General features: G+C 43.6%; 1 protein-coding gene across 2 annotated transcripts; it reads left to right on the forward strand.

Moving 5' to 3' along the window:
- The first annotated feature begins 943 nt into the window (after positions 1-943).
- On the forward strand, positions 944-24,738 carry ZER1 (zyg-11 related cell cycle regulator). Of its 2 annotated transcripts, XM_042479176.1 has the most exons (16): positions 945-1,287; positions 3,547-3,850; positions 4,538-4,688; positions 5,403-5,833; positions 7,067-7,243; positions 8,211-8,325; positions 8,878-9,024; positions 9,681-9,854; positions 11,212-11,427; positions 13,031-13,072; positions 13,629-13,748; positions 15,119-15,234; positions 16,314-16,502; positions 16,835-16,932; positions 18,492-18,594; positions 19,182-24,738. In XM_042479176.1, exons 1-16 carry the CDS (start codon positions 1,158-1,160, stop codon positions 19,237-19,239), a joined length of 2,571 nt encoding a protein of 856 aa, XP_042335110.1. In that variant the 5' UTR covers positions 945-1,157; the 3' UTR covers positions 19,240-24,738. The 2 variants fall into 2 exon arrangements, with proteins under 2 accessions (XP_042335111.1, XP_042335110.1); XM_042479177.1 differs by lacking the exon at positions 13,031-13,072 and having other exon boundaries at positions 944-1,287.
- Positions 24,739-25,129: the final 391 nt, after the last annotated feature.

Here is a 25,129-nt window from a genome sequence, read left to right on the forward strand (position 1 = left end):
TTTACTTATTTATTCCTTTATTTATGTCATGGAAGAAGCTGGAGATGCACAATTCACACATAGACATATAATATTATACACACAGTCAGATATATATATATATATATATATCTGTACACACATATATAATATTATATATACACAGTTATATATAATAGTATGTATAATTTTATTGGTGACTTGAATGTCAGTATTGGGGCCTTGGAGGGCAGTTCCCATCATCCCCAGGCGATGCAGAAGGAGCCCCTCAAAAGGCTTTGGAATGAAATCCCCATCATCCTCTGGCCCTCAGGGGCGGTGGCGGCCATGTTTTCCCAGGGATGATGGGAATTGTAGTGCGAAAGGGGGCTCTGTGGCTGCTGTCTTGCTCTCTGCCGCCCTCTGGTGGCGCCCTTTGCGCACTGCAGGCTTCATGACTCATGGCTACGAGGCTTCTCTCGGGCGCCCTCCTGTGGAGACTATCGGCCATGGATGGATCTCGCAATTTCGCTTTTGCGCTCGCAATGTCTCGCCTTGGGCAAGTCACAGGAGGGCCATGGCAAACCCATATGCACATATATATATATATATATAGTCTCAGAGGAGGGCCATATGCATATATAATTATATATTTTTATTTATTTATTATTTATCAGCCAATCAGAGCGCAGGAAGGGCCAGGTGAATGGGGCCACGCCCCTCAAGGTTCAGGGGGAGGAGTCTGGGACACAGAGCAGCAGACCTCTGGAATTGCAGGACAGAATAGCTTAGCAAGGCATAGAACAGGACAGGATGCCTGGCCCTTCCTGCGCTCTGATTGGCTACCAATTCCTGAGGGGTGTGGCCTCATTCATCCTCTGAGGCGCGATGCCAATAGTGGCCGCCAGAGGGCGCTCCAGGACAGGAGTTTGTATTTAGAGCCAATACTGTACTGTATCATTACATTCATTGAATTCATATAATATCTATATTCTCCCAGCCACAGGATTCAAGGCAGCAGCCTCTCTATTGGAAAGACCTGGAGGGGGACACTTAATGCCCCGGAACCTTCCTCCGGAGCTTTTGTTTCCCAATTGGAGGGGGAAGAGATTGAGAAGGACCGTGGTCCTTTGACCGGAAGTGACGCGCGGATTTGTTGACAGCGGCCGTGTTTGGAGTGTGAGTGTGTGGAGCGGCTGATGCCAAGGAAGGAGAGGGAAGGAGAAGAGGCAGCTCCGGTGGGAAGCCGGGACTCCGCTCCCTCCTTTCTCCGGAACCGGAACCAGATCCAAGGCAGACCCATCCTCACCCATAGAGCTGGGGAGGCAGGTGAGTGTATGGAGGATAGATACATAGATGGAGGAAGGGGTGAAAGGAGGAGGAGGTTAAACCAGGATGCATCCAGACTGGAGGAATAATCCGGTTTGAGACCCCTTTAACTCTATCTGGCTCAAAGGCTATGGAATTCTGGGAGTTGGAGTTTCTTGTGGGGCCCAGAGCAGAGCAGAGCTTGGATTTTAAGAGGGGGCTGGGGAATTGTGGAGACTGGAATGAACTACAGTTCCCAGGATTCCCTAGCACTGAGCCAGGGCAGTTAAAGGGGTCTCAAGATGGATGATTTCTGCAGTGTGCGTCTTCCTGCATGGCATTATGGGTCCACACTGGATGACCCTCAGGGAATCTCTTCCATCTCTCTGATCCCTTGAAGCACCAGCCCTCTTTGGGCAAGAAGGCTCAAGACTTTTGCAAGGCGTGGATCCCAGGCTATCCAATGCTGGCAGATGGGAAGGGAGAGGAAGCGCAGGATTTGCACTCTCCTCCTTTTTCCTCTACTCTAAAATGTCCCAGGATTCCATAGCATTGAGCTGCGGCGGTTAAAGCGGTGCCAAAGTGCTTTATTTTCTCAATACGGATGCAGACTGAGTGAGGGAGCAAAAGGGAAGATGATGCAGTTCAACAGCACTTTAACAGCACTTAGGCTCCATCCTATTGAATCCTGGGATGGATAGTTTGGTGAGGCACCAGCCCTCTTTGGGCAAGAAGGCTAAAGACCTTTTAAAACTACACATCCCAGGATTCCATAGCATGGAGTCATGGCAGTTAAAGGAGTGCCAGAGTGCTTCATTTCTGCAATGCAGATGCAGCCGGAGTAAGGGATTATTTGATTCCCTGCACCGTAGGGTGCATCCACACTGTAGAAATAATGCAGTTTGACACTACTTCAACCGCTATGGCTCCATCCTACAGAATTGTGGGATATGTAGTTTGTCGAGGCACCAGCACTCATTAGCAGAGATGGCTAAAGACCTTGCAAAACTACACATCTCAGGAATTCCAGCACTTAAAGTGATGTCAAGCTGCATTATTTCTACAGTGTAGAATACACTAGAAGGCAACATATTTGTTCCTAGGCATGAAGTTCTTCCTGATGTTTAGGTGGAATCTCTTTTCCTGTAGCTTGAATACATTGCTCCATGTCCTGTTCTCTGGGGCTGCAGCAAACAAGCTTGCTCCATCCTCAACATGACATCCCTTCAGATATTTAAACAAGGCTATCACATCACCTCTTAACCTTCCCTTCTTCAGGCTAAACATACTCTGTAAGATTAGCATATTATCTATTTTCATAAATTGCATAACGCCCACATTTCTGTCTTTATGAAGAGGCCACCCTTCAAATTACAGGACTGTTTGGCACCTTGTTCAATCTCTACCAGAGAAAAACCTTTCCATCCATGGAATACCTGATATGCCTTATAATAGGGGCAGGGCTACTGGATCTCAAGTAACAGAGATAATAAGAGACACCTGGCAACCCTAAATCTGTCTGGGATGCAGTTAGTGGTTTATAAACTCCTGATATGTTTGCTGTGGTGACACTCCAGTTAAGGAGGTATAGAGTCTTGTTTTCAGCCCTGCTTAAAGAGATGCACTTGGTTCCTTCCAAAGTTGTCCTGCTCCAGCTAACCTTGGCATTTACCTGTAAAGCAGTGAGTTGTCTTAGGTCACCTGATGCTGATCCTACAGAAAGGGAGGAAGTGGAAATTTACCACCTGTCATCTAACTCTGTGATCTCCCTTCACTGCCGATTTTTAACTATCTACAAATGACTTTGAACAGTTTCATAGCATATTGTAAAGCAGCATGTATGTCTGTGGAAAGCTAAGATTTTTGAGGCTGGAAACAACACAGACTGAGATACTGAGTGTTTGGTGGTTGATGTTAACTGAGAGTGCATCTACACAATGTAGTGTGACCTCACTTTAAGTGCTGTAGCTCCATCCTGTGGAATCCTGGGATCTATAGTTCTGCGAGGTCTTTTGCGTCATATGCTTTTACTGTATTTAAACTACCTTTATTGTTTCAAACTGCTTTTAACTTGTTTGTTTTTCATTTTACTTGGATAGCTGCCCTGAGACCTTTTTGAAATGAGATGAGATGGGGAAGAGATATTGTAATAAGCAATACATAAATAAATACGTTGGTCATTCAATTGATTCAATCAGGTCTTTACTGGGAATGAGGAATGTTATCCCTTGAATGGCTTTTTAAAATAGCTGATTTCTCTTTCTCTCACTCTTCCCGCAGCTGCCTTGACAGAATTGGGAAGTCAACTCGGAAATCTGGAAAGAAGGGAAGGGAATTTCTACGGGGGGAGGAAAAAAGTGCCAATTGCCTCCTCGCCTCACGTTCCTCCCCCTCCCTCCCCTCTTTCCCCCCTCTATTGCCACAAAATGGCCTCCGACAGCCCAGAGTCCCTGATGACCCTGTGTACCGATTACTGTCTTCACAATTTGGAAGGGACCCTCTTCTACTTGCTGGACAATGAGACCCTCCGTCTCCACCCGGATATATTCCTTCCAAGTGAGATCTGTGACAGACTCGTCAATGAGTAAGTTGTTGGTATTTATACTCACTGTGCATCTGGGTGAGGTTTTTATGGTACAGGTTCCTTGTTTGTTCCCAGAATTTAATGAGGAATTGAATCCTGGTCTCCAGAGTCATAGTCCAGCACTCAACCTGCTATGCTATGCTGGCTCTCGAAACCTTCCTCCACCACTCCACTTAATCTCAGCTTTAAAACCTACAGTTCCCAGAATTCCATAGCACTGAACGATGGCAGTTAAAGTGATGTCAAATTGGATTATTTCTGCAGTTCAGATGCAGCCCTAGACGTAACTCTACTTCCTCAGATGCATGGAGTGAAGTGCCTAGGGACAGACCTTTATAAGCAGGCTGTGTTTGTGACTGGCAGTAGAAATGCAAAACTTCTGGGTATGGTGATGAAGGCTGCATCGACACTACAGAAATAATGCAGTTTGACACTGCTTTAACTGCCATGGCTCAATTCTATGGAATTCTGGGATTTGTAGTTTTGTGAGACTACCCCTAGAGAGAATTTGGAGGCAAAAGACTTTGTGGGGGTGTCACACGCCAAGATCTCCTCAGGGGACCAATGCAGTCCCACCTTCCACAGTTGCCCACCCCTACAATAAGAAACAATCAAATGGTTTCTTGCAGGGCTTTTATTGTTTTAACGAACATCCCTTCCCTGATTGACATCTATCCCTTCTGTTAGGTATGTGGAGCTGGTAAACGGCGATAGCATCTTTAAGCACAACGAGAACTTCTTCACCCTCTTCTCAGATCCTCGGAGCACCAGATTGGCACGGATCCATTTGCAGGGAGACATTGTACAGGATCAAGATTTAGAAGCCATTCAGAAACAGGTACAACATAAAGAACTAATTAGCTCTTTCTGTTTAATTGCAAGGCTTGAAATAATGTCAAAGTAGAAAACTCTGAGCTGTTTATCAATAGAATCTTCGATTAATCATCTTTCGGCTTGATAGAAAAACTATCTTCTTGTCCTCAATAAAATAATTCTTATATTATACAGTTGTGCCTCTGAGAATGCTACAATACTGTTGTCGGTGTGACTGAGTTCAGAGGTGTGGTAGCATGGTAGCAGCATTAGTTCAAGGGTGATGGTTTCCATTGCTGGAATTTATTTGTATAAGTCTCACACAGGAGCCATGAGGGCATCTATAAGGTCCCCACATTTGATGCTATAGTGGTGAAACAGGTGATGGTCCCCCACATTTGGTGCCATAGCAGTGGGACAAGTGTCATAGTGGCTGGAAAGATGTAGGCCATCACGTTTGATACCATAATGGTGGGACAGGTAGACATCCTCAACTGTTGGTGGCAGCAGTGGGATTAGTGGAAGCCTTCACAGGGAATGGATTAGCTTTTAAATGAGCAGTTTGATGGAATTCCCCTCACATGTTTTTCATTATACCACCTCCAAGAAGTTAAAGGAATTTTAAATATAATCTTAGGACACCATGGGATCTTCAGATATTGAGCAGAGTAGAAATAAATGAATAAACCATCCCTAAGGGTAACTTTTCCCAAGTGTTTCCCTGGCTCTTGTCTTGTAGGACTTGATTGAGCTCTTCCTAACCAACTGTGAGAAGCTAACAGCCAAGAGCCTCCAGACCCTGGGCAGCTTCAGCCCCACCCTCGTGTCTCTCAGCCTTTTCGGTTGCGCCAACATTTTCTATGAAGAGGAAAACCCTGCAGGCTGCGAAGATGACTTCAACCCCACCCGCCAAGTCTTGGTCAAAGATTTCACCTTTGAAGGCTTCAGTCGCTTGCGTTTCCTCAACCTGGGCCGGATGACGGAAGGGGTGAATGTGGAGACCTTGCTCCGTCCTTTAGCCTCCCTGACGGCTCTGGATCTTTCAGGGATCCAGATGAATGACCTTCTTTTCATGACCCAATGGAAAGAGAGCTTGGCTTCTTTAGTGCTTTACAACACAGACCTCTGCGAGGAGCACATCCAAGTCATAGCTCAGCTGCGCAAGCTCAGGTTAGCTGATGGCTTTTCACATGCTTGATCCCCAGTTGAAAGTCTTCATTTGGCATAGTGCTATTTACGTGCATAACTCCTGGCCATTACTTGGCTAGGAAAAATTGGTACCAGAATAGAGACATTTAAAGAGCATTTAAATATGTTTCAGCAAACCTCTTTCCACAACTAACAATATATATATGCTGTGGGCACTTGTGCCATTTTGTCCCTCCTAGCTTCCCGTCCATGGAAATTCAAGACTGTGAATGGGAAGTCAGAAAATCCAGAGGGATGGCTGTACTTTCTTACCCTTCTGGCTTGTTTAATAAACCAGGAAGGACAAGAGTCTAAGACATATATGGTAGCTCTCGCCTCTCTAAGGATCCTACCCACATCCTCAAGCTGCACAAATTGAAAAGTGTCCATCAACACTGGACACTTGACAGCCTCTCATTCATAGGGTCACCATAAGTTGAAGTCATCCTGGTAATAGCTAACAACTTATAACATAACTTTATATATAATATAATATATTTATGAGCAATACCATAATAAAAAGGAAGCTGAAACCTTTTGCTCATTTTATATTTTTTAGTTCTGTTTGCTAATCACTTCAATAAATATTATACACATGAGCAAAGCGATTTTATAAATCCTAGAGTCATAGAATCATTAATTTGGAACCACACTTAACAAATGCCTGCTACAAGACTTTAAATTATAATTAATAATAATGCCACGATATCTCTAGCTTAGAGCCAAAGAATTATTTCCTGCCTTTCTCCTAGTATATAGTGATCATCCTTGGTTGAATCACTCCACCTGTATAGTGGTCTTCTTTTTCTACTGCTTCCCACTTTACCAATCATTGTCAACTTTTCCCATGAGTTGCATTGTCCCATGGTATGTCCAAAGTAGGACAGCCTCCATTTAGCCACCATCACCATCAGGCTTGATTTATTCTCTGACCCATCCATTTGTCTTTTTATCAGTCTATGGTATCTGTTGTCCAGCACCACATTTCAAATGAATGATAAAGTCTGGAAACTTGCAGAGCAAGACACAAGATTCTGCACAAGAAGCAACCTTTCTGCTCTTTGTATGGAATTTGAACACACTTGGTACCATGCTTATTATTCAGTGTACTTGTAAAGTATCTCAAGAATGCAAAAGATGTTAATCCCAGTGTTGGTGTTATATGTTCTGACTATCTGGTAGGTGATGAGCTGTTCCCTCTCTGATTGTTGCCAGGCACTTGGATATCTCTCGGGACCGCCTCTGCAGCTATTACAAATTCAAATTGACACGCAAGGTTTTGAACCTCTTTGTGGAGAACCTAGTGAACCTCATCTCTCTGGATATCTCAGGCCACACCATGTTGGAGAACTGCACTTCCTCATGCCTAGAGGAGAAAGTGGGCCAGACGAGGTAAGGATGGCAGGCCCAGTCTTGAGGGCCAGAACGGGGTTTAAGCAGGACCGGCCCTGTTATGAGGCAGCGTACAGGTGAAGATTTTCCTATCCAGGCAGGCCTTTGTCCACTGACTGCCTGCTAAGGTCAAGGGTTTTAACAGATAATGCTGAACTTCATGACAGTGATGCCAGTGATAAAAAAACCTATTATAAGTAATAGTATGAATGATATAATAATATAATTATATGACAGTATTACAAATAAATTATAATTCAGTGCCATAGCCGTGTTAGCACTAGCAGCTTCATTTATATACAATTTCATACCACACTAAGCAGTCCATAAGTGGTTTATGACTATACGTTAATTGCCCCCAACAAGCTAGATACTCATTTTACCGACCTCAGAAGGGTGTTAAGTTTATTGGTCATGTTAGCCACATTTGCCACATACACACAGGGGAAAGAAGGAGTAGTACAAATACGAAACTATGCAATGCGTTACAGTTCTTTAAAAAAACATCCAGACAGAAATGCAGAAGGCACTGCAATATAAGCAAACTGAGTGATGTAAATAATCAAAATATACATAATTATCAAACAATATTAAAAATGCCAAAAACTTTTTTGGAAAACAAAAAAGTTTTTCATATGAAATTTTAAATCAATGAGGGAAAGAAAAGTCTGCAAATGTCCAGGGAGGTAATCTGGATTCCAAGAGCTGGAACTGCAGGACCTGCCTGGGGAAAGGAATCTGTCACACTTTGGTTGGGTGAGAAGCCTAGTCTTCCTAGAAGGCAGATGCTAAGCAGGCTGGTGAAAAGAAATGAGGGCTTGAAAGGGAGCTCAGTTGCCTAGGGCTTTAAAATTTAAAATTGGCAACTTATTTAGAGCCATGTGTAACTATTCATTTTTTAAAAGCAATTTTCCAGGTTTTCTGATGGCAAGTCTGCTTGTTTTCCCCCCTCAATATATTTCTCCAGCACCAATCCAGAAGAGAGCAGCATCACTCCTTTCAGGAATCTGAAGCGGCCACTCCAGTTTCTGGGCTTGTTTGAAACCTCTCTCTGCCGTCTCTCACACATCCCAGCCTACAAGGTAAGGAAGAACAAAAGATGAGAGAACCGATAACAAAAGATGTTCACTTTTTGTAACGGTTTCAAGGTCCCCTTTAGCCTGCTTCCAGTCAGTGTAGAAGACATAGGCTGCCAGGGTAATTCTTACTCAAAATACTCTTTAAATACCCCAAGGGCTGTCACAGAAAGGAGGGTGAAGATTTGTTCTCTGCTGCCCCAGAAGGTGGGACTAGGTCTAGTGGTTTTAAGTAACGGTAGATTTCGACTGAACATTACAAGGAACTTCTTGATGGTAAGAGCAGTTTGGCAACCACTTGTGTCAGGAGGTGAGGAGGTCTTTTTCTTTGGATCTCTTCTGCCTTGAGCCCCATTATTGGGGAGAAAAAGGTCAGATATAAAGAAATAAGATGATGATGATAATACTTGGTCCCCTCCTCTGAATTACTCATCCCAGCCTTCCAAACTCTGTGGCTAATTACAAATTCGAAACCCAGCCCTTCTCTTTTTCAGAACCCTACACTTTGCCTTTCCTGTTCTTTCTCATGTCTGAATATTTTCCATTTCACTATGTTAGGTTACAGGAGATAAAAATGAAGAGCAGGTTCTTAATGCCATTGAGGCCTATACAGAACACCGGCCTGAAATTACGTCTCGAGCCATTAACCTCCTCTTCGACATTGCCCGCATTGAGCGTTGCAACCAACTCCTAAGGGCCCTTAAGGTGAGTGTGCAGCTCTGTGTGAAGAGGAGCCACTGAGTGGTAAGAGAATATGGGTTTCAGTGAGGAAGGTCCCAATCTGGTCTGCTAGATTTAGGGCATCCTGGACATGGTTATTTAGTGAACATGCACAATATACTGGTCAGGTATCCCTTATCTAGATTCTGAAATCTGAAATACTCCAACATTCAAAATCTGTTTAATGAATGGCTTTGATAGGGACACCTTTGTTTGCTGATGGTTCAGTGTACTCACACCTTGTTTAATGCACAAAACTATTTTAAAAGCTGTATAAAATTACCTTCAGACTATGTTTATAAGGTCTATATGAACATAAATTAATTTCATGTTTAGACCACCTCCAAGTTATCTCATTATGTACAGTTGTCCCTCCATACCCATGAATTCAATCATCCACAGTCTGAAAATATTTTTAAAATGTATAAATTGATTTTGCCATTTTATGTATAATATCATTGAATATAATGGCATTTTACTATGCCATTTACTACCATAAACGAAATAAATAAATGAAAATTATCAGAGATGAAACATTTCTAATGGGGATGGGGGAGGTCTCTCATAAAGATGAAAATATTGCAAAAGATTGGGGAAAAGGTACATACGTATGGTATAATGTACATACCTCATTTTTGCAGCTAGTCATCACTGCACTCAAGTGTCACAAATACGATAAAAACATCCAAGTGACGGGGAGTGCGGTCCTCTTCTACCTCACCAACTCAGAGTATCGGCATGAGCAAAGCATTATGTTACGGCGACAGGTCATCCAGGTGGTGCTGAACGGCATGGAATCTTACCAGGAAGTCACTGTAAGCAGAACCACACCAAGTTCATAGGGTTAGATATCAATGGAGCCTTGACATTACTATTTGTTTTGATAAGTTGTCTCTTATGTCTTGTTCGTCATGTCTTCACAATGTATATGTTGCTCCTCCAGGCTGACCCCGGAGCATTCTGGCCCCCTTTCCTGCTCTTTTTTGCTTTGAGTTTTTGGGTTTTACAGCAAAGGACAGATGGCTATTTTCTCACATGGTTCCCATTCATTGCCTGCTGCCACTGCTGACGTCAGAACGAGACACCCAGGCTGTCAATGCCGGGCATCTCACTCTGACTTCAGAAAGACTTGTGCTTGTAGTGGCAGGCACTTCACAGGGACCACAAGTGAAGGCTGCCACCATTCTCACTGCAAAGAGACTCAAAAACCTGCAGCAAAAGGTATTTCTTCTGTTTCAATCTGTTTCTTCTCCTTTTCTCCACCTCTGTCAGCAAATCTTTATATTTCAGATAATTTATATATGGAGTTTAATGCCAAAGTTAATTGACAGTGTCTACAAAGAGCACTAAAAAAAAAACCCATAATGCTAGACTCACATATAATTTAAAAATTGGTAACATCCCTGACTGTCCAGGGTAGAATCTGTGCAGCTGTGGCTAGTCCTTCAGTTCCTATATCTCTCCTCTTTTCTTTCTGCCTTGGCAATCCAATTTGATCCAAGGTTCTAGTGAGATGAAGAGCAGGGATATGGACCCACAACTGATCCCTCCATACCCCCCATGCCAGGAAAATAGTTCTTGACCACCTGCTTTGTCTCCAACAGTCTATTCACCACGCTGATCATATTGTCCCCTCACAGCCACAACAGGGGACTTCTCAATGGAATGCCATTACCAACCAGAAGTCCGTTCTCTTTGTTTTCTGTGACCATAAGGGACTCATACACTTCAGCCCAATTTGACCAACTTATGGACAATGACAATCAGTCAATTTGATTGTTTGTATGTAAGCTCCCCTAGAATTCTTTGAGGTGAAACAGAAGGTCGGAATGAAGGAGCTTCCAGCTGCTTTGGATGTGTGCCAGTTAGACAACAAATGCCTCCAAAGTGTCCAGAAGCCACGCCAAAGCCACACTCTGGTCCTTTGGACCAGAGCAAAAAGGACCTTACATAATCCCACTCCTCTCAGCCCCTGCTTGCATGGCCCTTGGGAGTGGGTCATGCGGTCAGCAAGGTTTGGACCTACTTCTGGCCTGAGCAGACGCAGGACGTTCTTTTCTGCCCATCTGCTCTGGCCCTTTCTTGCTGAGGAGGAAAGTAAAAATCTTGAAATAAGCTAGGTTTTTTAGTTGGCACCCCATACAAGCACACATTTTTGCTTTGCTTTCCCAGGTACAAAGGAACTGTTGCCTGACTCTGTGCAACTTCAGCATCCCAGAGGAGCTGGAGTTCCAGTATCGCCGGGTCAATGAACTACTCCTGAACATCCTCAACCCAACGCGGCAGGATGAGTCTATCCAGCGGATTGCTGTGCATCTGTGCAATGCCCTGGTGTGCCAGGTGGACAATGACCACAAGGAGGCTGTGGGCAAAATGGGCTTTGTCATGGTAGGTATGGTCTCAGAGCAGGGCACTTAACATTTGCCGAGGCTGAATGGATATTCTAACCCTTCCTTCATCTGTGTTGAGGGTCATAGGTTTTCTGAACTGGAGACACCCTTAAAGGCGGGTGTTTTTACATAATTGCCCAGAGGTGAAGGGGAATATGCCCTCCTCCTCTTATTAAAATGCTATTAAGAGACATTTCAGGGACATTAGATGTTGGGTGTAGGGTCATAACTCAGTGATGGAGCACCTGTTTTCCATGTGAAAGATTCCCAGTTCATTTCCCAGTAAGTCCAGGTAGGGAGGAGAAAAATTCTGGCCCAGCATCACAAAAACAGAAGGGGCTGGGTCTTAGATATCACACACTACAGGAGTAAAGATCACAATTTAGAGGAATTGCCCTGTATAAACTATGCACACCAAAAATCAATTTCAGTAAACAACAGTAGAAACGTTCCAAAAATACCACATTGTAGGGTTTTAGAAAATACAAATCAGAGCTACAACAGTTGTTTCCAAACTATTGTGACTTTCCAGATATTTCAGACTTCAGATCCCAGAATCCCTGACAGTTGGCCAAGGTGGCTGAGTCTTCTGAGAGTTGAAGTCCAGAACACCTGAAGAACCAGAGTTTGGGGTCCACAAGGAAAAGAGAAAGTGAACGAACAGTGTAATAGGTCAAGTTTTTCTTTCCCCTGTGTCAAATGTAGAATAATAGAATCATAGAGTTGGAAGAGACCACAAAGGCCATCCAGTCCAATCCCCTGGGAAGGTAGTGGGACTGAGAAAAAGGCTTTTACAGACGATCTTATAGCCTGAAAAGCCTCATATGGGGTCTTTCAGATCGCCTGGCCCCAAATTGTACCAATTAAGTTCAGTAATATCCAAAATTCACAAAACAGTCAACTGAAATACATAAAATGCATCATGCAAGCATTCAGAGATCCATTGGCTACATTATCAGGCAAAGGTGTTAAAAATCAAAGCGAAGAAAGAGAAGTGCCAATTCATATGTACCAGTTACATAACCCTTCCAAAATACAGGATTTAGGGCCCTTGATTTTGAAAAATATAGACAAAATGTCACATCCAGCCTATAATACTATTTCATCCATGGGTCCTTCCTAATAAAAAAAACAAAACTTTTTGACCTGTAGTCCCAAGTTTGTTCTGAGTGCATGATATGAAAAACAGAATACTTTTTAATGTGGTTATTATGTGCTTTTTATGTAGTTATTCAAAGACCAGAAACCAACGCTGTTTCTTTATCTTACGAATCCCTGGAGCTAAAGTGTTACCAATTCAACTTTCTTTTCTAATGATTACAGTCAGCCCTCCATATCCAAGGATTTTTTATCCACAAATTCAAGCATCTACAGTAAAAATGCTTAAATTCCAAAGAGGAAACCTTGATTTTATCATCTTATATAAGGGAAACCATTTTATTCTCCATGATATTTAATGGGGCCTGAGCATCCACGGATTTTGGTATCCACGGGGGATCCTGGAACCAAACCTTAGTGGATATCAAGGGCCCACTTTACATTGACCTTCATCTCCCTTTCTGTGAGTTCTGAACTTATTTTTCCTTGTTTTCTATGAACAGACAATGCTGAAGCTCATTCAGAAGAAATTGGGGGATAAAACGGTAAGATCTATCTCCCATAAAAAACAGAGTGACTCATAAAAACAAATAGCTGGATCATCAGGAGCCTGGCAAAAGAGCTCCAGAACATAGAAAAATACTTTGTGGGGTTACAGCATTGAGAATCCTCTTGCTATCACACAGCCACTTTCTGGGCTGCCTGGATTCTAGATGCTATCATCTTTTCTAAGCCCTGGCTGGTTTTGAGTTGGCATTTTGCTTGTTTTAAATTATTTATTTCCAGATTGTTTTTCCCTCCATACAAAGGGACAAACACAGTTGAGAAGAGAGGGATTGAAGATTAACTTGTAGTGTAGACAGGTATTCAGGGTACCCTGGAGACAGAGTTCCAGGATCTTTCAAAGTGGAGTCATGACAAAGTGGTGTGAAATGGATATAAACTATTTAGAGCAGGAACACTCCAGTTCTCCCCTTCTTTTTACTTCTTTCTAAAGGTTGTCATGTCTGTAGAATGGTTTTTGTATGTAGATTTCTCACACCTTAGGCTTCATCCCCTGAGATTAAGCCATGTTTCTTCTCTTTTCTGCTACTTTTGTAGTGTGACCAGGTGATGGAGTTCTCCTGGAGTGCCTTGTGGAACATCACAGACGAGACCCCTAACAACTGTGAGATGTTTCTCAACTATAGTGGTATGAAGCTCTTCTTGGAGTGCTTGAAGGTGAGTGTGGAGTTTGGGCCTTAAAAACATTTAAAACACGGTATATAAATAAGCTACAAAATAGAATCACTCATCATTCTCCTAAAAGATTAATCTTTTCTCAATAAATCCTTTGAGTTCATGGGACCTTGTTCTTCTCTCTTTCTCCACCTGCTTTGAATAGGAGTGATGAGAATGGTGAAACAGTTTATTCACAAGGCCTCCTTCTGAGCCAAAGTTCTAAATCCTAAATGCTGTTATATTGGCAAACTCCACTGTCACTGCAAGCATAAACACACAAGAACACCAAGAAGCTTCCCAAAAAGCTTTTTACAATCTCCAGAAGCTGGCTTGGGTGCCTTTTCCACAGATTGGGAGATAGACATTGCTCCCAATGGCTGAGGAATGTTTGCTGCCAGTCTTATCTGTACTGGCTGATTGTTCAGTGAGAATGGCTGAGACACCACCACCTGAATGGCAGGAGTGCCAAGCCCTTTTCCAAACACTCTTGTGTTGCTGCTCTCCTGGAGGGTGGCACAATAGTAGCATCCTCTAGATGTTTTGTGGCAATGTGGACTTTAGTCCCAACATATCTGAAGGTTGCTGGATTGAGGAAGGCTATTTAGGAGCAGGCAAGAAGGCCCACCAAAGACATTTTGCTGCTTGAGGCAAAGGGAAAATGCTCTTTTTCTCTGTACCCATACATTTAACTACATAGCAGTTGAATGTGACTTTGGTACTTATAATGAGACTGAATGCTACTCCACACCTGAAGCATCAGGCCGGTTGACATAACTTTGACATACATATAGCATTAGCAGGGAAGCATTCCAGCTCTTCAGCTGATGAGCTCTAGCAGCCCCTCACAGCCAGTGGTAGAACTGGCCTCCCAAATAAATTCTATCCCTTGGCCAGCAATCAGATCAAATCCCATAGCTAGATATATCTCCATAGCTGGACAGCCCAAGGCAAGGGCAATGAAAGATGGACACCCAAGGGTTGTATAGTGCAGATGCAAACAGGAAAAAACAAAGAGCACACAGATGACACATCCCCTCACACCAGCTATGAGAACTATACAAGCAAGTCAGCAACAGAGGGATATTCACTCCCCCAATCCATTCTCAGCCTTCATCTCTTCCCAGCATCAGACTGTCGAGCAAGTATCCAGCAAAGTCACTAATATAAACTAGATCTTTCATTCTGTTCAACAGCTGATAATGTTTAGCCTTGGTGATCACAAGGACTCCCAAACCCATCTGCCTGGTACCAGGGCTCTGTTCACTATGCAGGATATATTGGCTTTGGCTGTGAGTTTGCATGCATTTGGATCCGGCTCTTTGGCTTCCTTTCTGAGTTCTGTTGCTGCCTCTGGTTCTTTTTTTCCTCAGGAATTTCCAAACAAGCAGGAGCTGCATCGCAACATGTTGGGCCTTCTGGGGAACGTTGCTGAGGTACAAGAGCTCCGCCCGCAGCTCATGACTTCCCAGTTCATCACTGTGTTCAGGTGAGGGCACTCCTGCTGTCGCTCAAAGGGTTCAAGGGCTCTTTATTGCTGCTGTCGCTGGCATTTAAAGGCTGGCATCCCAACTAGAATTGGTCCATTCAGTCAGTTGTTTCATGGTGAGTCAATATGTAGATAAATCTAATCAATTTGATCAGTCTACCCTAGATAAGACTAGACAGGAACATAGGCTGATACCGGCTCCACACTAGTGATGTGTTAAATGGGCCTCACAGCCAAAAATTATGCTGAGAAAAGGGGGAGAAAGTGAGGGGCTAAGAGCCCACATTGGGGTTACAGAGTGTATCTTCACTAGCATAGTTACTCAGTGGTTGCACTACAGCATCCTTCCACTGAATAATGTCATGCTGCAACTCATTGTTTATCTGACAGTGCACCTGTCAGTTGTTCCATTGTACAGTGAGGAATGTGCATTGGCTGTGTATGTTGAACTACATGGATAAATAGTGCTGCTCATCAGAAAGTAGCTGCAAAGGTTTATGTCACAGCTTTAGTTCCATGATAGAGCCACTGTTTTGCATTCAGAAGGACCCAAGTTCAGTCTTCAATATCACAAGGACATCTTTTTTGAGCTAGTGCCAGTTAATGTAGGAAATGTGGAGCTCAATGAACAGATGGCCTAGAGGTGACATCAAAGACGGCTTTCTGTGTTCATAGGCAACAGAAAGAAACCATCCAGAAGTAACAAAAATTAAAATGAACAGTTCAGCAGAGCTAATGGCTCCTGGAAAACAAGTATGGGGCAGTGGAAGAGTGATGAAGATTAAGCTTGCCATCAAAGTGTGTTGAATTGCTGATAGCAGAGGGGGAGGGAGGTTCTGGAAGCTGGAGTAAAATGCATCTGGAGGGTACCAAGTCACAGAAAGCTGGTCTAGTTCTAGTCATAGCAGGAGAAGGGAGGGCCTTCTTCCATGTCCCAGTTAAACAAATCTCAGATGGCATGAGAACCTCCATGAAAGATTGAAACGGGCATGCAGAATTTTCACAGTGAAAGTCTTTTAGATACCCCTGCTGTTTGCTTGAGATGGAAAGACTGACCATTGTGATATGTTGTACGGCAGCAACCTGTTGGACAGTGAAGCTGATGGCATCGAAGTGTCCTACAATGCGTGTGGGGTTCTCTCTCATATCATGTTTGATGGACCAGAAGCCTGGATGATCTCTGAGCCCCGCAGAGAGGAAGTTGTGGACAGGATGTGGGCAGCCATTCAGCGCTGGGATGTCAATTCCAGGAGAAACATCAACTACCGGTGGGCAGCTTGTATAAAATAAATAGTGCAGTAATCTGGCCAGATGTTTAAAAAGCTGTTGCATTCCAGACCCATGCTTTATCATGTGGCAACAATTTCCAGCAGACTTGTTTGCAAACGTTAAGACATCGCTCCATAACTCAGAAACAAAGATAGATTTGTGAGATTAAATGATTCCTGGAAGGTGTTTTAATTACTTTTGTTGACAGAAAAATTTCTAAAATTTTGGTATCTCCTCGCCTTGTAAAAAAGCCACAGATGTGTGCTGTCCATCTTCCCTCCCCTCCACTTTATGCTGATCCTTTCCTCCCCTTTTGGGGTTGTTTGCACAGGTCCTTTGAGCCAATCCTAAGACTTATACCTCAAGGAATTTCTCCTGTGAGTCAACAGTGGGCTACCTGGGCCCTCTACAACCTCGTCTCCGTCTATCGTAAGTTCCTTGTTCCCTCCATTCCTCCCACCCATGTCACACCTGCTTATGATAGACCAGCCGCATCAAGAGTGCCTCCTGATGGAAATAATATACAGTCAGCCCTCCACATTTGCTAGGGTTAAGGGCATGACCTCCAAAGCAGGAAAACCACAAATAACTCTAGGCCCTCCCAAACCATATTTAACGCACACAAGAAGTATGATCTGTAGATTAAGCTCACCATGAGTACCTTAGAGATTGTGGGATTCCTTCACAAGAACAGCAGCAGGCAGCTGGCATGGCTTGCTGTTGCCTCTCCTGCTGCCCTAAACTATTTTTTATAGGTACTTACAAGCCTTGACACACTTTTGTAGACTCTCAATCCCATGAGGCTTGCAGTCCCTATTAAAAATGGCATTAGGGCAGCATAGGAGGTGGCAGCAAATAAATGTGAATAATCAAATCTGCAAAAGTTAGACCCACAAATGTAGAGGGTTGACTGTATTGGGCTGAATGTAACATCTTGTTTTATTAATAGTAGACAGTTGCTTTATTAATCTAGGGGACATATTTCTTCCCTCCATCATCTTTTTTTCTCCTGCATCTTCTCTTCCTGCTCCTCTTTGTTTTCCTTATCTCTTCCCCAATTTGTCTACTGGGTAGTGTTCCTTCACTAGAAACACCACCACTCAATGTCTGAAAGCATTAATTTGTTTCCAAAAGCCACATTTTTAAGGTCAGTTTTATCACTGCTATAAAGTAGAGAGGGTGGAAACAAATGCTTATCAAATGGGACAAAGCTAACAAACTGAATTTCAGCACAGAGAAATGTAAGGTACTGCACTTAGGGCAAAAAATAAACATGAAAATGAAATGGATAGATATAGGATGGGAGTCACCTGGCTACATGTGAATCCTAGTAGACCAAAGTTGAACATGAGTCAACAGTGTGATGAGGCAGCTAAAAAGGCCAATGCAATTTTAGGTTACATCAATAAAAGTATAGTGTCTAGAATAGGGAAGTAATAGTGCCACTCTATTCTGCTCTGGTCAGGCCCCACCTGGAATACTGTGTCCAGTTCTGTGCACCACCATTAAAAAAGGATGTTGAGAAACTGGAGCGTGTCCAAAGGAGGGCGACCAAAATGGTGAAGGGTCTGGAAACCATGTCCTACGAGGAGAGACTTAGGGAGCTGGGTATGTTTAGCCTGGAGAAGAGAAGGTTAAGAGGGATATATGTTTAAATATTTTGAAGGGATGTCATTTTGAAGATAGAGCAAGCTTGTTTTCTGCTGCTCCAGAGATTAGGACCCAGAACAATGGATACAAGTTCCAGGAAACGAGATTCCACCTTAACATTAGGAGGAACTTCCTGAGAGTAAGGGCTGTTCAACAGTGGAACACACTTCTCGGAGTGTAGTGGAGTCTCCTTCCTTGGAGGGCTTTAAACAGAGGCTGGATGACCATCTGTTGAGGATGCTTTGATTTGGATTTACTGGATGGTCCTTGCGGTCTCTTCCAACTCTATGATTCTATGAAATGGGAGCCAACCATCTTTTATTCCTTTCCATATGCAGCTGAAAAATACTGCCCCCTGCTGATCAAAGAAGGCGGACTCCTTCTCCTGAGGGATATGATTAAAATGGCTTCAGCGAGACCAGAAACAAAGGAAATGGGACGGTAGGTTTACTGACCACGTTTCAGTACTATCCTCTTAATAGGAAAAAAAACCCTACAAAAAACCCACCTTAGCTGGGGTTAGAGGCACAGGATCTCCAAGAAAGTGGAAAACCCACAAATAAAAAACCACTGTGTATTTTTCTTACCTGTGCACACAGTGTCTGAGGCCTGTTACAGACTGCCAAAATAAAGCTGCTTCGGGTCTCTTTGGAGGTATGCTATTTAAATGATGCATGCACCCTAAGAATCCGGAAGCTGCACCAAAGCTGCCCTCCAGTGCTTAGGAATGGAGTGTGGCTTTGGCGCGACCTCCGGACTCTTAAGACCCATGCATCATTTAAATAGCATACCTCCAAAGAGACCCGAAGCAGCTTTATTTTGGCTGTCTGTAACAGGCCTAAGTCTCTGAATTACAACTTCTTAAAAAGCTTACCCACCACTGCACCAAGGCTTCATAATAATACCATTTTACCCATGTGTTTTTTTCACCTCCCCAAATCTGTTTATTGTGAGGCTTGTCACCAAAATTGGCTCACAAGGCTGACACTTTGCTGGTTTCCTTATCTCCTCCTCATTTCCCTTTCTAGGAACGTCATAGAACACTGCAATAACTATATGGATGAGAACATGGACACGTCAAGATAGAGGTGAGAGTGTGGTGATCCACCTCCCACCTGTGCCGTTTCCAGCGTCTCTCCAGCTCACTGTACATAGGTTGGACTTTCTCACCAGCTTAGCTGTTGGAAGGAGCTCTTGATTAATTCATTGTATGTGTGTTTGCGTGTGTGTATGTCTAAAAAGACCCTCGACAAATGAGGGAGAATCAGTGCTCCTGAGCATAATTTGCTGGGGCAGACCATTTTGCACATGGAGAACAAAAACGGCTTTCTTTTGAATAATGGATTCGCTCCCCACTTTCCCTTCTTGTTTAATGAAAAGGACAAATTGGAGTTTGTGTGAGTATGATTTCTCTGAAAGAAAGAAAGAAAGAAAGAAAGAAAGAAGAAGCAATGATAGCATGATGTGTGTCTGTTAACCTTTTGTAGAGAGAACTGAAAGCCACAAATGGAGGGTGAACATGGCAACCTGGCTGTAATTTGGAAATACTCTTCTCCCATCCTATCTGCCTCCACCAGTGGTTTTTTTAAACTTCCAGGTGATTGCTCTGCCATTTGTCTTGCATGCGGTCTTGTGATGCTTGCAACAACAAAAAAGGAGAGGGGAAAGGATTTTGGTTCAAAATCAACAGGTTGGCTCCAGGATCTGCCTTTCTGCAGATAGAAGGGGGTCTCTTCCAGGAAAGGGCCCCATCATATTTGGGAGAGATCCTTTTGCCTTCCACAATACAACTCACCCAATTTGGCAGTATCTCCTCAGCCCTCTGCCAGTCTGGTGGTGTGTGCCTACATCTGAATGTAACACAGTGTTTGGGTGGGTCCCCTTTTAAGACATATACCAGGAGTGGGCAAAGTGTAAATCACCGGCCACATGGGTACTGTGAAGCCCTGCAGTGCCCCCCAATGCCCTGTTTTTTTGCCACCTTGTATGCTCGCTGGGGCATAAAATTTAGGCCTTTTTTTTTTTTTAGCAAGAAGGGAACAAGAGGTGACTTCTATTCACTTCCTTTTGTTTTAAAAAAGGAATCTTTTGGACCTAAAATGGCAGAGAAGGGGGACTAAAGCATGGTGAAAATGCCCTCACACTCCCAGACTGCATGTGGGATAAACAAATTTTTAACACAATGTTGTGTGTGTTGGTGGTGCAACCCTCCAAGGTATTCTGGAAAGCTAATGCCTTGCCCAGATGTTCACCCCTTGGCGGCACAGTGGTTACATTGGCCAGCCAGCAGTCCAGATGCTCCTGTTTGTACCTGACCAGGCGGAGGAGCCAAGCCAAAACAGCTGGCTTTGTAGAGCCAGGTGGAACCTTATTGATCACTTGATCTGCCCTGACTTGATAGCTAGTGGCAGTGCTATCTTCTTGGCCATCCAAACCTGTGGCCCCAAAGTGCAGCAGAGACCAAGCCAACATGGCTGGTGGCTGTTAGGCCAGTAAGGTTCAAAGAACACTAGTGGTCCAGCTGTTGAAATCCTTGGTTGAAAACCAAATCAATATTTGTCACTGAGGGGAAAAGAAGAGTGGATTATGGGTTGCCTGGGTTGCCCTTACTGTTATTTTGTACTGCAAATTAATTTCCGGATGTGAGTGGGAAGTTTTTAATGCCATAAAATCAGAGAAATGTGGAGAGGTGCAAGTTATTCAGAATTTAACTTTTCTCTCTCCTCCTTTCCCAAGTAGAGAAAGTGTACATCTTGTGAAAGACTGAATCCTGAAAAATCTTGTCTCTGGAGTTTTGTATTCTTTGTTGTAAACTACAGACAAAACCAAGCAGAGTCCTTTTATTTTAAAATGATGAATTGTAAGTTCCTTAGGGATTTATCATTACTGCCATGTTTTTCATGACCAGGGAACAGAAATGAAAATGATCCGGAGCTACTCCGATGAAACAGGCCACATTGTTTGGGGTGCAACCAAACCCACAGTGCTAAAAACAAGTGGAGCTCACTGGGGAAAAGGGGGAATAGGGCAAGTTAAGTCCCACATCAACAGTGTTGTGAGTGCATAATTTCACTTTTCTCCATTGATGCCTAATGGGGTGAGAGATCTCTGGCTCTGCCATTCACTCCTGTGGCAAAAGTAAAGCACTCTTCTCATAAATACAGTTTCTGTCAAGGCAAACCCACTTTGTCATTCATACCAGATAATTTGAACTTGACCCCTACCTCTCAAAAGTGCCTGAAATAGATGGACTTCTTACCTAGGCTCATCATAGCGGTTGCCATTTGGCTAGGCTTTGGCCTGAAATGGCGCATTGCTGCTCAGCTAACAATAGGAGGAAATACTCCTGTATTTACATAAGTCAAGAGCCCAAACAGAGGCTTCTCCCTGTCTCTCCTCCAACTCAAACCTAGCGAAACCAGCTCCCATTTCTTAGGGCTGAGGGCTTAGGAAAAAGATGCTAAAATGCACAGGGAAACATTGGTAGCATGGAAAGATGGGGAGAGGGAGAATAGCTTTCAGTTGCAATGGATTCCAATTGCAAGAATTAGGTGAACTTAGGTGAAAACCAGAATGGTGTAGTGGACTGAGAGTTGGGGTAGGATCTGGAGCAACCAGGGTTCGAATCCCCACTCAGCCACGGACAACCCACTGGGACATTTGGAGAAATCGTACTCCTTCATCTTCAGAGGAAACCAATGGCAAATCTCCTCTGAAGAAATGTTGCCAGGAAAACCCTATCACAGAGTAGACATCAGTGGGAATTAACTTGAAGTCATATCAAAACATAATAAAGGCAAGTAGTTAAAAAGGTCTTATTCAACTAAAAACATGTCCCTGAATCAATTATTGAGCAGCATTTTTTTAAATTCAGTATTGAAATCCAAAAAGTCTGGGTAGCAAGCCCCATCTTAGAAGAGGCATTTCTTTAATTTAATTTCTTGATTAATTGACTAAAAATTGTCTGCTATGGCTTATTAAACCAGGCAAGAGGCAAAGGATCAGTTTTTGTTCTAACTGTAGCTTCTGAATCTAACTTGAATTAGGGATGTCAGATGTCCTTCTTTTAGACAACCTTGCAGGTGATTCCCATGATTTGTTTAATATTGGCCATGCTTGGTGACAGGGGAGGGAGGGGGGGGAGTATGAACATCCATAGTAGCTGAAGGGCTGGCTACCCCACTTTGGATCTTGCAATGAAAAACTTTATATAGAGTATAGAGTTCTGAGGGATTGCCTTTCATTGTGTCTGGGATTCACACTTTCCTTGAGCTTGAATTGCCATAATTGCAGCTATCTTGTCCTGTAGATTTCTGTGAGATCTTAAGCATGACAGACTTCCCCTGGATTGGTGCGCTCAGCATTTTGTACAGAGCTGCAACATCCTTCTCCATCCCATTTCAATCATAAACTTCCATTAGAGCCGAGAGCTCATGCCATATCTCTCAAGCTCAGCACAGCCACCCTCAAATTTCTGAGATCCAGGTAGAACTCCATTCCTCCTGCTACTCTGTTCAGGTATCCTTTTTGTTTCATCTTGTGTGGGGACAAAACAGGTGAGCGTTTCCCCATTTGCACTTAGATTGGGAAGGCTAGCCATGGATCTCCTCGTATCCCTTGGTGACTTGAAAACACAAAATGTTTTCCTTCCTTATTGCTGCTCTTGAACCTGATAAGAGAAGCAGTTTTTTGGACTACACCTCCCAGAGTCCCATGGGCAGCATGCTTTTCCAAGCTTAAGGCTAGATATACCATGAGGTCATCTAGCCTCAGATTGTTTGTGCTAGGGCAGAAACTCATGGGTTAAAACCCTTTGAAGGCATGTGCTCTGGTATTGGAGGGGGCTCCCGCTTTGCCTTAAATTGGGGTATCCCCACTGTATCTGTCCCTAGAATCAGTACAGAATCATAGGGTTGGAAGGAACCCTAGGGCTATCCAGTCCAACCCCATACTGCCATGCAGGAATACACAATCAAAGCACCCCTGACAGATGACCATCCAGCCTGTTTAAAAACCTCCAAAGAAGGAGAGACTACCACTCTCTGAGGGAGGGAGTTCCACTATGAAACAGATCTTACTGTCTTGAAGGTCTACCTAACGTTGGGTAGAACCTGTTTTCCTCTAGTTTGAATGCATTGTTCCGTGTCCTGTTCTCTGGAGCAGCAGAAAAGAAGCTTGCTTGCAGTATTGACACCCCTTCAAATACTTAAACAGGGCTGTCACCACTTAACCTTCTCCAAGCTGAAGATATCCAGCTCCCTAAGCCTCTCCACATAGGATTTTATGGTTTCCAAAGGTTTCACCGTTTTGGTCATCCTCCTCTGGACATCCTCCAGCTTGTCAACATCCTTTTTGTATTGTAGTGCCCAGAACTGGACACAGTATTCCAGATGAAATCTGACCAAAGAATCGAATGGTACTATTAGTTTATTAATTCTAGAGAAGAAGATGCAGTGATCTTGTTTTCTTCTTCTCCAGTGAACAAGAACCAATGGATTCAAATGACAAAAGAGATGCTGCCTAAGCAGTAGGAGGAAAGTAATGACTGTAAGAGCAGTTTGGCACTGGAATAGATGATCTCAGAAGCCAATGGACGCTCCATCTTTGGAAGCTTTTAAACAGATGGGTATTTTCCAGGTGTGCTTTAGTTGTATATTCCTACAAGTCATGGGGCTGGACTAGCTGGTCCTTGGAGTCCCTTCCAAAACTACTTTTGAGTTCTTCAGTTGGTGGGTCAAGGAGCCACTTTGTCCATGAGATGTGAAGGTAGACAATGCAGCAACGTTGCTGAAGAGATCTGGATCTGTTGGCAAGCCTTTCTCACACACATATATAGCCCACATCCCTGAGTGAAAGGTGAAAACCAAAATATAATGAGAGAGAGTTTTGTCTCTCTTGGCCAGAAGGCCTCAATAGCTGCTTTCCCCAAATACAAAACCTTTTACAGAGCCTCTTGATATGGAAGTGAGCTAAATCCTTGCTTCATAAACAGAAGCTTGCTGCTTTGGTGATTCCGTTCTGGTTTCAAATGTCTATTCTTGTGCCGGTCTAATTTTTTCCTTGGTTCCAGATGTAACCAAGAATGCAAAAGGAAAGTACAGTCAGCCCTCAGTATCCACAAGTTCTTTATCCATGGATACCATCATCTGCAGCTTGAAAATATTCAAAAATATGCTAATTCCAAAAAACAAACCTTGATTTTGTCATTGGATGTTAGGGACGCCATTTTACCATGCCATTGTTTCCAATGGGCCTTGAGCACTCATGGATTTTGGTATCCACAGGAGTCCTGGAACCAAAGCCCAGTGGATACCGAGAGATGAAAAGTGGATATTTCCCAAAATACCGCTGTGTCTATTTCCCAGGTTTCCTGTTCCAATTCACACCTGAAAGGAAGCTGGGGAGGGGTGAAGTGGCTTCACTGCTGATTCCTTTCCATTTTAAACCGAATTAACTATTCCCGTAGTCTCTGGTTTGAACGGCCTCTTCTTGGTCTCGGTGTCTGTGATGAGAGTTTGATTTTGGGCTATGACTAACTATTTTGTTTGCTGTCATACGTTCTCAATAAACGAGGAAGACTATTCAGCTTTGCCTCTTCAGTAATTGTGTGTTTGTGTGTTTTGCATGCGCATTTATCTCCTACCTCTAAACTGTCTGAGATGGGGGCAAGCAGTGGTCCTTTTTCAGGTGTTGTTGGACTGCCGCTCCCATCAGACCTAGTCAGCGTAGCCACTTCTTCCGTAGGCCCTCCGGCTCCACTGGCAAATAATACCTCCCAGAATCCTAGTCAAAGACCAAATCAGGATATTGTTGGAGGTGGTCATCATGGAGGGAGATGTCCACATCAACATTGGCCGCCTCATCTGCCTTGGTCCCAAGGCAGGCCCTGTTGTGTTGGGATGGAGAACCATGATCCCGTGGGCTCACATTGAAAGCCCGACTTAGGTCCATCTCTTCCCCAGACTTGGAGTCAGAG

The sequence above is a fragment of the Sceloporus undulatus genome, chromosome 7 (assembly GCF_019175285.1).
Source record: "Sceloporus undulatus isolate JIND9_A2432 ecotype Alabama chromosome 7, SceUnd_v1.1, whole genome shotgun sequence".
Taxonomy (NCBI): Eukaryota; Metazoa; Chordata; class Lepidosauria; order Squamata; family Phrynosomatidae; genus Sceloporus; species Sceloporus undulatus.

Excerpts from the sequence above, each read along its gene's own strand:
- ZER1 (XM_042479176.1), top strand. The coding sequence starts at position 1,158 with ATGCCAAGGAAGGAGAGGGAAGGAGAAGAGGCAGCTCCGGTGGGAAGC. Across the intron at positions 3,851-4,537 it reads TGTGACAGACTCGTCAATGA|GTATGTGGAGCTGGTAAACG; the intron begins GTAAGTTGTTGG and ends CCCTTCTGTTAG. Across the intron at positions 16,503-16,834 it reads AGGAGAAACATCAACTACCG|GTCCTTTGAGCCAATCCTAA; the intron begins GTGGGCAGCTTG and ends TTGTTTGCACAG.